At 43.4% G+C, this 14,762-nt stretch overlaps 1 protein-coding gene across 2 annotated transcripts in view; it reads right to left on the bottom strand.

Annotated features, from left to right (window-relative positions):
- Positions 1-332: 332 nt before the first annotated feature.
- LOC137527537 (coagulation factor VIII-like) overlaps positions 333-14,762 on the bottom strand; it is a 506,000-nt gene continuing 491,570 nt past the window's right edge. For both annotated transcript variants that reach the window (XM_068248081.1, XM_068248082.1), the window contains one exon: positions 333-600. In XM_068248081.1, the coding sequence (XP_068104182.1) occupies positions 457-600 (144 nt within the window). In that variant the 3' untranslated portion in view covers positions 333-456. The remainder of the gene's footprint in view (positions 601-14,762) is intronic.

Here is a 14,762-nt window from a genome sequence, read left to right as displayed (position 1 = left end):
TTCAAAAACTTTAATGTTCCAATGTTAAAAAATGATATTTATCATGCACCCATTTCTCTGCTTTGGGCTTCGTATTAATGATAAATGCATTAGAGTCTAGGGCAGCGCCCAAATCGTCCATTAGTCCCCGGCGCCCTATTTTCCTACTACCCTTGCAATGCTAATCCTGCTAATTATGAGACAGCATTAAATGAAGGATAATCTTGGTAAACAAAATTTTCAGCAGTCTCTTGTACAGTTTGTACTACTTTTCATGATCTCTTTTAACAATGACAATTGAGGAATTTAGGTTAGAAAATATAGTTTATATTTACAACAAAAAAGAGCATATATTATGATTACTAGTCATTTATTGACAGAAACATTACAGTACTCAGGTAAGGTTTACAGACAAGCATTAAGAATAAGCTATATTAAAGCAAAAAGGATCACATATATCAAATCAAAATGCTGTTTTTATATATTGCACCCCAGAACCTCTATCCTTAATGCAATGCCTCCATTCCATTTTTCAGGATGCAGTTTAAGAAAACGTGTTATAACCGGAGTTTCCAAAGTGACCCACATGGGGGTGTCTGAGTCTTTGTTGGCTTGAAATATCTGAAAGAAAAAAGAGTTTTTTAATCTAATATCAGATTGCATGGCTGCACAACTTGTTGTGGCTAAGGTTAAAGGATACTCAAGGTGACATGTGACATGATGAGGTAGACATGGGTATGTACAGTGCGTAGCACACAAATAAATGTGCTGTGTTCCTTTTTTTCTTTCTATGCCTGAAAGAGTTAAATGTCAGGTATGTAAGTGGCTGACTCAGTCCTGACTCAGACAGGAAGTGACTACAGTGTGACCATCACTGATAAGAAATTCCCACTATAAAAAACTTTCTTAGCATAAAATGGCTTCTGAGAGCAGGAAAGAGATAGAAGGGTCAATAGTTCATAGATTTTAGCTCTGACATACTTCAATGGATGTCTCATTGAGCAAAAATAATAAAGCAGTTAAAACTGTTTATTTGCTAATGATCTAGTAGATGCAATAGAAAGCAATGTTGCTATTTTTGCAGATGATAAAAAATTGTGCAGAATCATCAACTCTCAGGAGGATAGTGACATATTGCAACCGGATCTGGATAGGGTGGCTATATGGTCACATAAATGGTAGATGAAATTCAATGTTGAAAAATGTAAAGTCATGCATTTTGGTTGTACCAATGGTCTAGCACCATACAAAATAAACGGGATACAGATGGGGACATCAAACTTGGAGAAGGACTTAGGAGTACTCATCGACAACAAGTTAAATAGTCATATTCAATGCCAAGCCACTGCAGCTAAAGCTAATACAATTTTGGGATGCATTAAAAGGGAAATAAAAACTTGAGATGCTAGCATAATATTGCCCCTGTTTAACTCTCTAGTAAGGCCACATCTGGAATATGGAATTCAGTTCTGGGCACCACATTACAGGAAAGATATTGCCGTTTTAGAGCAGGTGCAGAGACGAGCAACAAAATTGATGCGAGGGATGGAAGGTCTCACTTACCAAGAAAGGTTAGATAAACTGGGTTTATTTAGTCTAGAGAAAAGACGCCTTAGAGGGCATACAATTAACATGTATAAATACATCAGAGGGCAGTATAAAAGCTTGGCGGGTGAGCTTTTCGTGCCTAGGCCTTCACAAAGGACTACAGGACATGATCTGCGCATGGAGGAAAAACTTTTTAGCCATTTATTTAGGAAAGGGTTCTTTACAGTAAGAGTGATTAAGATGTGGAATGCATTGCCACAGGAAGTAGTTATGGCAAATTCTATATCTGCATTTAAAGGGGGCTTAGATGCTTTCCTTGCATTGAAAGACATCCATGGCTATAATTACTAGGTAATGCCCAGTGGTGTTGATCCAGGGATTTTATCCGATTGCCATCTGGAGTCGGGAAGGAATTTTTTCCCTTTTGGGGCAAATAGGACCATGCCTTGTAATGGTTTTTCGCCTTCCTCTGGATCAACAGGGATATGTGAGGGAGCAGGCTGGTGTTGTACTTTGTTTTGTGGTTAAACCCGATGGACGTATGTCTTTTTTTTTAACCTAAATTATGTAACTTAAAAAGTAGATTTAAACATAAAATAAAACTGTGGAATATCTTAAAAAGTCATTTTTAGTAGAAGAAAGATAGATACAATCATTTATTTCATCGGTTTATTTCCGCTCGGGTGTCCTTTAACCACATGCATAAACACTGCAAAACAATCGTTAGTTTGCAAATATAGGAACATGTACATATGTATTCAGGGCCCAATTTCTGGGAAGGCCACAAAGGCCGTGTCCTTGAGCGATAAAAAGCAAAAGGGTACAGGACATGGAAAGATAAGATGTCACATATTAAAATAAAGCATCTCTCCTGCTTTGCTCTGTTCATGCCTAAATCTCAGAGATCCCTGCATTTCTCTCACTTTCTGGTGTGTGTGATGACAGTAAGCATCTACTGTCACCTGATGATCCTGTCCTCTGTATAATGAGTGTCCCCACTCATTATACAGAGGACAGGATCATCAGGTGACAGCAGATGCTTAGTGACATATTGCAACAGATCCTGTCCCCAGACAAGCTGCTGTGAGAAGTGCCAGCCTGGGCTTTACAGTAGAATATGTAAGGAATGCTCGTTACAACTCACCTCTCCTCATTCCTGCACTAGATCCTGCAAGGGCGGCGGAGTGTAACTATAGCTTATTACACTCCAGTCTCTGAGTCCCACGCAACTTCTTTCATCTTCCTCCTGCATGGCTGAGGACACTGGCCCAACGTGCTTCCGGGTCAGGCTTCCTCTGTTGCTAGGCGCGTGCGTGTCTCTTCCCTATTTAATGCAGTGGCCGAAGGCGGTACTGCACCCTGCCTAATTAAGAGGCAGGGTATTTAAACCCTCACTGTTTGGATGCTGTTGCATCCCTGAACACAGCCACGGTGTCTCCATGCCGCTCTCCCCCTCCAAGTCGTTCCCCTTCTGGATTGCCTCCTCAACCTGGCTACCCCCTCCAGCTTTCCCTTTGGCTATATCCCTTTTGCTCACTCGCCTACCTGTCTACCTGCAAGCTAACATTCCCTGACTTTGGATCCCTGCCTGTCAGTCAGGCTGCATAGCATTCCTAGGATCCCTGCCTGTCAGTTCACTCTGTCATCCATCCCTGGTTTCCTGCAGTCACCTGTCCATCTCCCTGCCTCTCTTCTCTATCTGCTGCATTCCTGGGGTTTCCCTCAGCCCGCCAGTTCCCCCCTGGGAACTTCCTCCAGTCATCTGCAGCATCCTGGGTTTTCCCTCAGCCTGCCAATACCCCCTCTGGGTACGCTCCTGTCAGCAGCAGCATTCCAGGGGTTACCCCAGCCTGCCAGTTCACCTCTGGGAACTCTCCAGTCATCTGCAGCATCCCGGGGATTCCTCCAGTCTGTCCGCTTCCCTCCTGGGAACCTCTACAGCCAGCTCCCTTCCCGTGGATTCCTCCAGCTATCCGCTGCCTTCCTGGGACCCCCTCAGTCTGCTCCCTTCCAGAGATTATCCAGCCTGTCTGTTCCCCTGGGTTCTTAGCCTGTTAGCTTCCTTCCCTGAGGTTTTGCAAGACTGTCAGTATCTCCGGGACTTACCCTGTCAGGTAGTACCCTCCTGGGATCTGTTGCTGTTGGCTCCTTATTTGGGATTCCCCCTGCCTATCTGCTGCCCTCCTGGGAGCCCCACAGTCAGCTCCCTTCCCAGGATTACCCTGTCAGTCCGTTCCCTTTCCTCCTGTCCGTATACTTCCTGGGATCCCTAGTGGTTAGGCCTTCCTCTCCAGCTAGCCTGCCCTGGTCCTATAGCTCTATGGTCCACACTGTTTAAAACCCCTCCTATGACTATACATCAAAAAAGACACGGCACTCAGGAGCTGTATGCAGCAACAAGCTGTATTGGAGCAAGCGATAACACTACATGTTTCGGGCGGAGCCCTTCATCAGGTGATGAAGGGCTCCGCCCGAAACATGTAGTGTTATCGCTTGCTCCAATACAGCTTGTTGCTGCATACAGCTCATGAGTGCCGTGTCTTTTTTGATGTTTTGTCTATGGATGTGCAGGAGGGGTGTACCTGCTAGACGCTGAGCACCAGCTGGGCGATTGTGATATCGCTTGTTCCCAAGGTAAGGAGGTCCTCTTTGCTTTTTCCTCCTATGACTATGAAGAACTGTGCCTGCTTACACCCCATGCCCTGGGGCTGTTTGCCCCTTGATACCAGTGATCAACAGAACCCCGACAGTTCACAATAACCCTGACAACAGAACGCTTGAGTTCGGTTAGTTTCTTCAAACACACATTCACATGCAAGGATAGGATTGTTTGGCTTTTTCTCTCTAGAAAATGACAGCAGCATTCTCTGCACTACAGTTTATCTCTTGCTTGACTCATTTTTAGTAGCTGTAGATTGTTCTGTGTCAACCATCAGTGAAAGCAGGATGTTTTGAAACAAGGGGAGAACTGTATTACATTTATTTATATTTGAAAAACAAGCTATGTATTTCCTTCTGATGCTGAATGTATATATAGCTGTGTGCTATAATATATACTCTGTGTGCTCTAATGTATACTGATACAGGACCCAAGCCTGACGAATTGTCAATGTTTAACCACTTTATTTCAAAGGGTTTGTCCCCTTAAACACCAAAGCAATAGTGCTCCTTCCATTCATTCGCCTATAAAACTTTATTACTACTTACCACAACCAAACAATCTGTATCTTGTTTTTTTCCGCCACCAAATAGGCTTTCTTTGGGTGGTACATTTTTTTAAGAATTATTATATTTTAACTGCATTTTAATGGTGAAAATAAGAAAAAACTGGAAAAAAAATCATTATTTCTCAGTTTTCGGCAATTATAGTTTTAAAATAATACATGCTACCTTAAATAAAACCCACCCATTTTATTTGCTCATTTACCCCAGTTATTGCAACATTTAAAATGTTTCCTTTGTACAATGTATGGTGCCAATATTTTATATGGAAATAGAGTTGCATTTTTTCAATTTTGCTTCCTTCACTATTTTCAAGCCCATGATTTAAAAAAAAAATAACAGTAATATACCCTCTTGACATACATATTAAAAAAGTTCAGTCCCTAAGTTAACTATTTATGTTTTCTTATGTACATTTTTTTTATGCAAAGAAAAAAGATAAGTGGATACAATGGGAGAGTGTGGAAGGGAACGATTTATTTTAAATATAAATGTAGGACTTTTTATTTAAAAAAATTGTATGTAGGTGTAATTTTGCTATTTGGCCACAAGATGTCGTCGTGCATTACTTTCTGTTGTGTAGTATTAGTATGCTAAACAGAAAGCAATGCATGGCCATGTTGCTTTCGCTTTCTGTGACTGACGTATCAACTCATTGATCGCCAGCGCTCATTCACACGGGGACTTGGATTAATGGATGGGAACTGAGTTCCCATTCATTCATCCCCCTCTACCAAACAGCGGTGATAACAAGCGCTGGAGCAAGCACAGGAGCGAGCGGCAGTGCACGGCAGCAAGGGAGGAGTATAGTTACATAGTTACATAGTTATTATGGTTGAAAAAAGACATACTTCCATCGAGTTCAACCAGTACAAAGTACAACTCCAACCTGCTCCCTCACATATCCCTGTTGATCCAGAGGAAGGCGAAAAAACCCTTACAAGGCACGGTCCAATTAGCCCCAAAAGGGAAAAATTCCTTCCTGACTCCAGATGGCAATCAGATAAAAATCCCTGGATCAACATCATTAGGCATTACCTAGTAATTGTAGCCATGGATGTCTTTCAATGCAAGGAAAGCATCCAAGCCCCCTTTAAATGCAGGTATAGAGCCTGCCATAACGACTTCCTGTGGCAATGCATTCCACATCTTAATCACTCTTACTGTAAAGAACCCTTTCCTAAATAAATGGCTAAAACGTTTTTCCTCCATGCGCAGATCATGTCCTCTAGTCCTTTGAGAAGGCCTAGGGACAAAAAGCTCATCCGCCAAGCTATTATATTGCCCTCTGATGTATTTATACATGTTAATTAGATCTCCTCTAAGGCGTCTTTTCTCTAGACTAAATAAACCCAGTTTATCTAACCTTTCTTGGTAAGCGAGACCTTCCATCCCACGTATCAATTTTGTTGCTCGTCTCTGCACCTGCTCTAAAACTGCAATATCTTTTTTGTAATGTGGTGCCAAGAACTGAATTCCATATTCCAGATGTGGCCTTACTAGAGAGTTAAACAGGGGCAATATTATGCTAGCATCTCGAGTTTTTATTTCCCTTTTAATGCATCCCAAAATTTTGTTAGCTTTAGCTGCAGCGGCTTGGCATTGAGTACAATTATTTAACTTGTTGTCGGTGAGTACTCCTAAGTCCTTCTCCAAGTTTGATGTCCCCAACTGTATCCCATTTATTTTGTATGGTGAGGGGGGCGTGGCTTAGACACAGAGGTGAATTGGTACGACCAAAATGCATGACTTTACATTTTTCAACATTGAATTTCATCTGCCATGTATGTGCCCATATAGCCATCCTATCCAGATCCTGTTGCAATATGACACTATCTTCCTGAGAGTTGATGATTCTGCACAATTTTGTATCATCTGCAAAAATAGCAACATTGCTCACTACTGCATCTACTAGGTCATTAATAAATAAATTGAATAGCACTGTACCCAGTACAGACCCCTGTGGGACCCCACTGCTAACAGTCTCCCATTTTGAGTACGATCCATTAACCACAACTCTTTGTTTTCTGTCCATTAGCCAGTTCCCTATCCATGCACACAGACTCTTCCCCAGTCCTTGCATCCTCATCTTTTGCACCAGACTTCTGTGGGGAACAGTGTCAAAGGCCTTTGCAAAGTCCAAGTATATCACATCTACAGCATTCACAACATCCATATTAGCATTCACTACCTCATAAAAGCTAAGCATGTTAGTCAAACAGGACCTGTCTTTAGTAAACCCATGTTGATGCTGAGAAATAAGATTATTTTCTACTATGAAGTCATGTATAGTATCTCTTAGTAACCCCTGAAATAGTTTGCATACAACTGATGTTAAGCTTACAGGTCTATAATTTCCTGGATCTGATTTTTTGCCCTTCTTAAATAATGGGAAAACGTGGGCTGTACGCCAATCCACTGGGACTCTGCCAGTTGAAAGAGAGTCACAAAAGATAAGATAAAGGGGTTTATCTATAACTGAACTTAATTCCCTTAGGACCCGAGGATGCATGCCATCCGGGCCAGGTGCCTTGTCTATTTTAAATTTATTTAGTCTTGCCTTCACTTCTTCCTGCGTTAAGTATTTAATATTACAGTTAGAAGATTGAGACTCTTCTGCCTCTGTGTAATGATCCGCCCAGCTGGATGCACTGGCAGACAGCTGTTTTACCATTCCCCTAGTCTGTGGGCTGCAGGTCTCTGCAAGAGAGACCTGTTTTTCCATTACAAGTTTCTGGTCTGTTCTGCTGCTGGGGAATTTGCATACACTCGTTATGCAAATCCCTTACCTGCCTCCTTTGATGACTGGCAGTATAAAGAGCTATGTTTCCCAGAGTCCTTTGCTGGTCATAAGAGTTAGTTCCTGTGTAACACTCGCCTGGAGTGTCAGCCTTGCTCTTTGTTTGAAGATTAGCCTAGAGTTATTCCTGGAACTGCACTAGGCAGTTTCCCTAGTGCAGTTAGGATTGCATATCTGTTTTGTTTGTCTGTTGCGATTGTCCTGTCCCAGCGGTGGTCGACAGGAAGTCGTTTTGATCTTTGTTCTTGGAGTATAGCTGGAGCAGCGGTTGCTACCAGTTATCTTATCTGTTCTGTCTTGCCAGGATCTGATCTCCATCTCTCTTGCTATACTTGGATCGCACTAGCTTCTTGCGCTAGTGCTGTGGATCCTTCTGCTCTGTCTTCCTGGATCGCAATAGCCTCTTGCGCTAGTGCTGTGGATCCTATCTCTCACTTATTCCTGTTTTCGTGTATCTGTCTTGTCTGCTACGAACGCTTGCTGAAGGCTCGGTGAGGTAACCGTTAAGCAAGCGCTCGCGTCCTCTGTTTTATGTTTGTCTGTCCGTGGTTAGTTAGGTGTGCTTGTCTCTGTTGTGCTTAACACGCGGAGACCGCGCATAAACGCGTGCACTGTTGCGAATGAGTGCGGTGTTCGCATTTAGCTAGCGTTTGTTATTTTCCTTATCTCCTTATTGTATGATTTGCTGTGCCTTTGCTACTCTCGTGCTCTGCCTTGCTGTAGCCTTGTGTCACCTCTGGCAATTGCCTCTCTCGCGATTGCGTTCCTGTTTCATATCTGCTGTTGTGTGTGCACCGTTGCGGGTGGGCGACTAGTTTGGTGCACACACATACAATCTGTCCCTGTGCTCTTTCTCTTCTGCAGTCGCTTCTCTTGCGATTGCGTTCTCACTTGGTTTCTTCTGTTGTGTGTCCACCGTCGCAGGTTGGCGGCTAGATTGGTGGACATACATACATTCCTCATCTGTGCTTATTCGGTCTTGTGTCGCTGTTAGCAATAGCCATCCCTGGCGATTGCCTTCTCACTTTGTCTTCATGGTTGTGTGTTCATCGTCGCAGGGTGGCGACTAGTTTGGTGGATACACATACCCTCTGTCGCTTTGATCTCTCTCTTTCAGGGCTATCTTGCCCTGCGTTTCTTCCCTTCGTGCAATTCCTGTCTGGCGTGTGTGGTAGGGCAGAGGAGCCGTTCCTCTGCACTCCACAGCTCCATCTGTCGACAGGAATTTCCCTCTACAGGTGCATTGCACCTTTTGCTGGGTTCCCGCAAATTACACGCTTGTGGAGGATTTCCGCAGTGTCAGCGCACGTCTTGTGCGCTGATCACGGAGAGAATTCCACAATCGTTACACTCTGTAATTTGCAACAGTGCTGTTTCCTTTGTGAAGACAGAAGCAAAGAAAGCATTTAATAACTCTGCCTTACCTTGGTCATCCACCATTGAGTTCCCACCCTCATCCTTTAGGAGTCCTATACAGTCAACCTTTCTTTTTTTAGAGTTGATGTACTTGTAAAACTTTTTTGGGTTAGATTTTATATCCCTAGCGATTTGATTTTCAGCTTCGATCTTTGCCAGCCTAATTTATTTTTTACTATTTTTGTTGCACTCCTTATAATTGCTTAGTGCAGCTTCGGTTCCCTCCTGTTTTAGGACCTTACAGGCATTTTTTTCCTCTTCATTTTATCCCTAACCTTTCTATTCATCCATAGAGGCCTTTTTTTATTCCTAGACATTTTGTTTCCATATGGGATATACATACTACAATATTGATTGAGAATAAGTTTAAAAGCTTGCCATTTCCCTACAGTGTCCTCCACTTGTAGTACATTATCCCAGTTCACCAAACTTAGTGCCTGCCTAATTTGATTGAACTTTGCTTTTCTAAAATTCATAGTTTTAGTGGTCCCGCTGCCCCGTGGCCTATCAGTCACCAGATCAAACGTTATCATGTTGTGATCACTATTTCCCAAATGTTCTTGAACCTGCACATTTGATACATTATCTGGTTTATTAGAAATGATCAGATCCAGCAACGCATTCCCCCTTGTTGGTTCCGTTACCATTTGAGTCAAGTAATTGTCCTGTAGTGCTGCCAGAAATCTGCTGCTTTTACCAGAATGGGTAGCCTCAATGCCCCAGTCAATGTCTGGAAAGTTGAAGTCGCCCATAACTATGGCCTCATTTTTACTTGTAGCTTTTTAAATTTGCTGTAGTAATCGCAGTTCTGCAGCTTCATTAATAAGAGGTGGCCTGTAGCAAACCCCAATAAGCAATTGGCTACTTTTATTTACACCATGAATATTTACCCAAATGGACTCCACATCTTCGCAATCTTCCTCCATCTCATCGTTGAGGACAGCTGTAAAAGAATTCTTAACAAAGAGACAAACCCCTCCACCTTTTTTCCCTGTTCTAGCCCTCCTAAACACATTGTATCCTTTTAAATTAGCTATCCAGTCATGGCTTTCATCCATCCATGTTTCGGTTATTCCCACAATGTCATAGCCTTTGTCATTCAGAATGAACTCTAGTTCGTCTATTTTATTTGCAAGGCTCCGAGCATTGGTTACCATGCACTTTATATTTTTACCACCACATTTACCAATTTTGTTTACATGAAATGGGCTACTTGAAGTTTTACCAACCTCCTTAATCTTTACACTGTCCCCACCCCCCTCTCCACCCCCCATAATGTTAGGCTCCCACTGTCTTTTTACCTTATCTTGTCTACATATTGAAACTTTATCCTCCCGCCTCCCCCCAGATCCTAGTTTAAAATCTCCTCCAACCGTTTAGCCATCTTTTCCCCTAATGCAGCTGCACCCTTCCCATTAAGGTGCAGCCCATCCCTGCTGTAGAACCTGTAGCCGACTGCAAAGTCTGCCCAGTTCTCCAGGAACCCAAACCCTTCCTTCCTACACCAATTTCTCAGCCACTTATTTAACTCCCTACGCTCTATCTGTCTCTCAGATGTAGCACGTGGCACTGGCAGTATTTCAGAGAACACCACCTTGGAGGTCCTTGCTTTAAGTTTATCTCCAAGTACCTGAAAATCATTTTTGAGGACCTTCCATCTCCCACTAACTTTGTCATTGGTGCCAATGTGTACCATGACAGCTGGGTCTTCCCCAGCCCCACCCAATAATCTGTCAATTCTTTCCGCTACATGCTGAACCCGAGCACCCGGGAGGCAACAGACTGTACGGCATTCACGGTTTCACGGGCAGATTACCCTATCTGTGCGCCTAATAATTGAATCCCCTACCACCAATACCTGTCTAGCCTTAGCTGCACTCCTATTTCCTTTCTCGTTACAGCAGTCTGACCCTTGGTTGCTAAGGAGCACATCCTGCTGCAGCATTGCTACTCCAGAATCATCCTCCCCAATATTACGCAAACATGCATACTTATTAGTGAGGGACAACTCGGGACTAGCCTCTTTGCCACTTTTTCCCCTACCCCTTCTAACTGTGACCCAACTAGCGGTTACCTCTGCTTCTTGCTCCGGCTTTACTCCACCCACCTCATCTTCACCGGTTCCACCCAGTGTCTGGATCGTGAGATCCAAGCTCATCTCCATGTTGTGTATGCGTCTCAGTGTTGCGAGATGCTTATTTAGCTCTGCGACTTCCGCCTCTAACTGAGCAACACGCACACACCCAGGGCAACAGTAAACACCCTCAATCCACTGATCAAAGCATGCATACATGTCTCAGGATGTACACTGTACTGTACTGCATTGTCCAACATGATGACTTGTGTGTGGGGAAAAATTATTTAAAGTAAACTGTGGCGGTAAAAGATGAAACGGGAGAGTGAGTGAAGTTCGGGAGTGAGTGCAGCTGGGGTGAAAGAGGGGGAGGGGTGGAGGAGGGGAGGAGGGGGAGTGAGTGAAGTTGGGGTGGAGGAGGGGGAGTGAGTAAAGTTGGGGTGGAGGAGGGGGAGGGGGGGGAGGAGGAGGAGGGGGAGTGAGTGGAGCTGGGGTGGAGTCCTCAAAACTTAAAGACTACACCACAACGTGTTAGCACATTCTAACCGATGTAAAAAACCACAATATTGGTTGAAGGTTTTTTTTTTTTTTTTTAGTCCTTACCTGCTTCCTCTCACCTCTCTCTTTGTGCCTGTGTTGTAATGCCTGTTTTTAACGCCTATGCCACTTGTGTCGATGCCACTTAGTGAGCAAGCCACAGACTGAACAAGCTCAGTACTGAGTCCTGAAGCTGACCAAATACCTCCTGTTACAGCTAATCCCTCCCCCTAGCTAATTACCTAGCACCTAGGTTCTCAACGTGTGGTACGCGTACCCCAGGGGGTACTTCTGATGGTTTCAGGGGGTACTCGGGCTTTATATACTAAACCAAGAATAACAAATTTAGAGTTTTAGAAAATGAAAAATCTTATTTTAACACCACCAAATTAGTATTTTAGCTAATTAAAAGCAATAGGAAATGCTTGGAAATTGTTTAGAACCAATTATAATGTACTACGATTAAATATATATTTGTCAAGGGGTACTTGTGATAATGTGTACTATGCTAGGGGGTACTTGGTGAGTACAGGGTTTTAAAAGGGGTACATACCAATAAAATGTTGAGAAACACTGATCCTAGCACACTAGAGAAAAAAAAATGTACTTTTTTTTTAAATTCAATAAATTTTTATTGAGTTTTTTTCAAATACAATGCATGCAGTGATACATATAGCATAGCTTAGGGCCTTAAGGGCCACTCTATACAGAGGATTACCATTACATACTTTAATAGCGTCTGGCCTTGCCATCTCATCGGTAGCGTAACTAAGGTAAACCCTCTGGTCTGGGAAACCTCAGCCAGGCGAGCTGAAGGGTTTCATTGCTGGAAAAAGCAAATCTGTTCTTGGTAGAGGAGCACTTCCTCGTAGATTAATTAACATAAAACAGGAACTTATCTACTATAACTAATAACACAGCTATCACCTCTGTGGGTATGAATGGTGGTGTACCTGGACTGTACTAGAGTACAGCGTATATGTAGTGTAATTAATGCTTATCCGTCATAGGCCCCTTTTACTCCTGTTCGACCGAGCCGGAACTTGGGGACTTGGGGTAAACAATTGACCTTTTAAAAAAAAATGTACTTTTAAAAATTAACACTTGCTGCTAGATATCTGATGAACCACAATGCACCACAAGCCACCGGATATCAAAGTAGCAAAACACACTTTACAAACAACAGCAATATAATATAATCAGTGCTCACAATTCCCAGCAGTGAAGTGAAGTGAAACAGCCCTCCACCAAGATTAGGGCTTTGGCCTACACTTCCTGTTTAATTTATCACCTGTGTTACAGCTAATCCCTCCCCCTAGCTAATTACCTAGCACACTAGAGAAAAAAAATGTACTTTTAAAAATTAACACTAGTATCTACATCCCTGCAAGGTAAAGCAGGAACGAAGATATATGTCCTGGGGAAGGGGAAGTGGTTAAAGCACACGTGCTCTGACACTACATATGCCAGTGTGTGTAGTTTGGGATCCTTCTACTTACATATTCTCTGTTTTGGATGGGCTTATCTTTATTTTTTTTTTTTTGGGGGGGGGGGGGGGGTCTATCACTGTTCTGAGTTTATACAGTACAGCTTTTGCAGGTTATTGGGTCCCACTGAAGCTCTGGTACTTGGTACTTTCAGGGGTGAGTGTATAATATGATCATCAGAGTATTGTAGCAAGAAATTTTGACTCAGGATGCCATGATACCATTTATTGGCTAACTTATCCACTTAAGGACCAAAGGCTCCCCCCCCCCCCCCCCCAGCTTTAATAGCTTTTTGCAGAGCCGGATAACTTAGCACACAAATTAACACCCCACCCCCCAGTTCTGACCACCAATAACGCTTTCTGTTGGTGGGATCTGATCACTGCTGTAAAGGTGTTCTCTTTTCATTAATTTATGCGGCGGCGGCAATTTTTTTTATAAACTTGCCTCAGGCGGCAAAAAGTCTAGGGCCGGCCCTGGACAGGTGCACATTGTAATACCCATTACTGCATATACCTACCTACCTACCTGTTGTTCACAGTGCACCCACCTACCTACGTGAGTTGAGCACACGCTGTGTCACTGTGCCTGTCCGCTACCTGTCTGTGTGTGACATGTGCACATTGTAATACCCAGTACTGCATATACCTACCTACCTGTTGTTCACAGTGCACCCACCCACCTACCTACGTGAGTTGAGCGCACTCAGTGTCACTGTGCCTTTCCGCTACCTGTCTGTGTGTGACATAGTTACATAGTTACATAGTTATTTTGGTTGAAAAAAGACATACGTCCATCGAGTTCAACCAGTATAAAGTACAACACCAGCCTGCTCCCTCACATATCCCTGTTGATCCAGAGGAAGGCGAAAAAACCCTTACAAGGCATGGTCCAATTAGCCCCTAAAGGGAAAAATTCCTTCCCGACTCCAGATGGCAATCAGATAAAATCCCTGGATCAACATCATTAGGCATTACCTAGCAATTGTAGCCATGGATGTCTTTCAACGCAAGGAAAGCATCTAAGCCCCCTTTAAATGCAGGTATAGAGTTTGCCATAACGACTTCCTGTGGCAATGCATTCCACATCTTAATCACTCTAACTGTAAAGAACCCTTTCCTAAATAAATGGCTAAAACGTTTTTCCTCCATGCGCAGATCATGTCCTCTAGTCCTTTGAGAAGGTGCACATTGTAATACCCATTACTGCATATACCTACCTACCTGTTCACAGTGCACCCACCTACCTACGTGAGTTGAGCGCACGCAGTGTCACTGTGCCTGTCTGCTACCTGTCTGTGTGTGACAGGTGCACATTGTAATACCCATTACTGCATATACCTACCTACCTGTTATTCACAGTGCACCCACCTACCTACGTGAGTTGTGCGCACGCAGTGTCACTGTGCCTGTCCGCTACCTGTCTGTGTGTGACAGGTGCACATTGTAATACCCATTACTGCATATACCTACCTGTTGTGTTCAGTGCACCCACCTCATCACTGCATATACCTACTTGTTGTGTTCAGTGCACCCACCTATCTACATGAGTGCACGCAGTGTGATATACCACTCCGTGCATACCTGTTAACTGCACCTGTGTGACTACACATTGTATTAGTCAAGTCAGTGCATACCTTTCACTTCATCCCCCCCCCCGATATGGACACAATGGACAAAACAGGCAGAGGTAGAGGCAG

Source organism: Hyperolius riggenbachi, chromosome 8 (genome assembly GCF_040937935.1).
Source record: "Hyperolius riggenbachi isolate aHypRig1 chromosome 8, aHypRig1.pri, whole genome shotgun sequence".
NCBI lineage: Eukaryota > Metazoa > Chordata > Amphibia > Anura > Hyperoliidae > Hyperolius > Hyperolius riggenbachi.
This window is presented reverse-complemented; position numbering and strand designations above follow the sequence as displayed.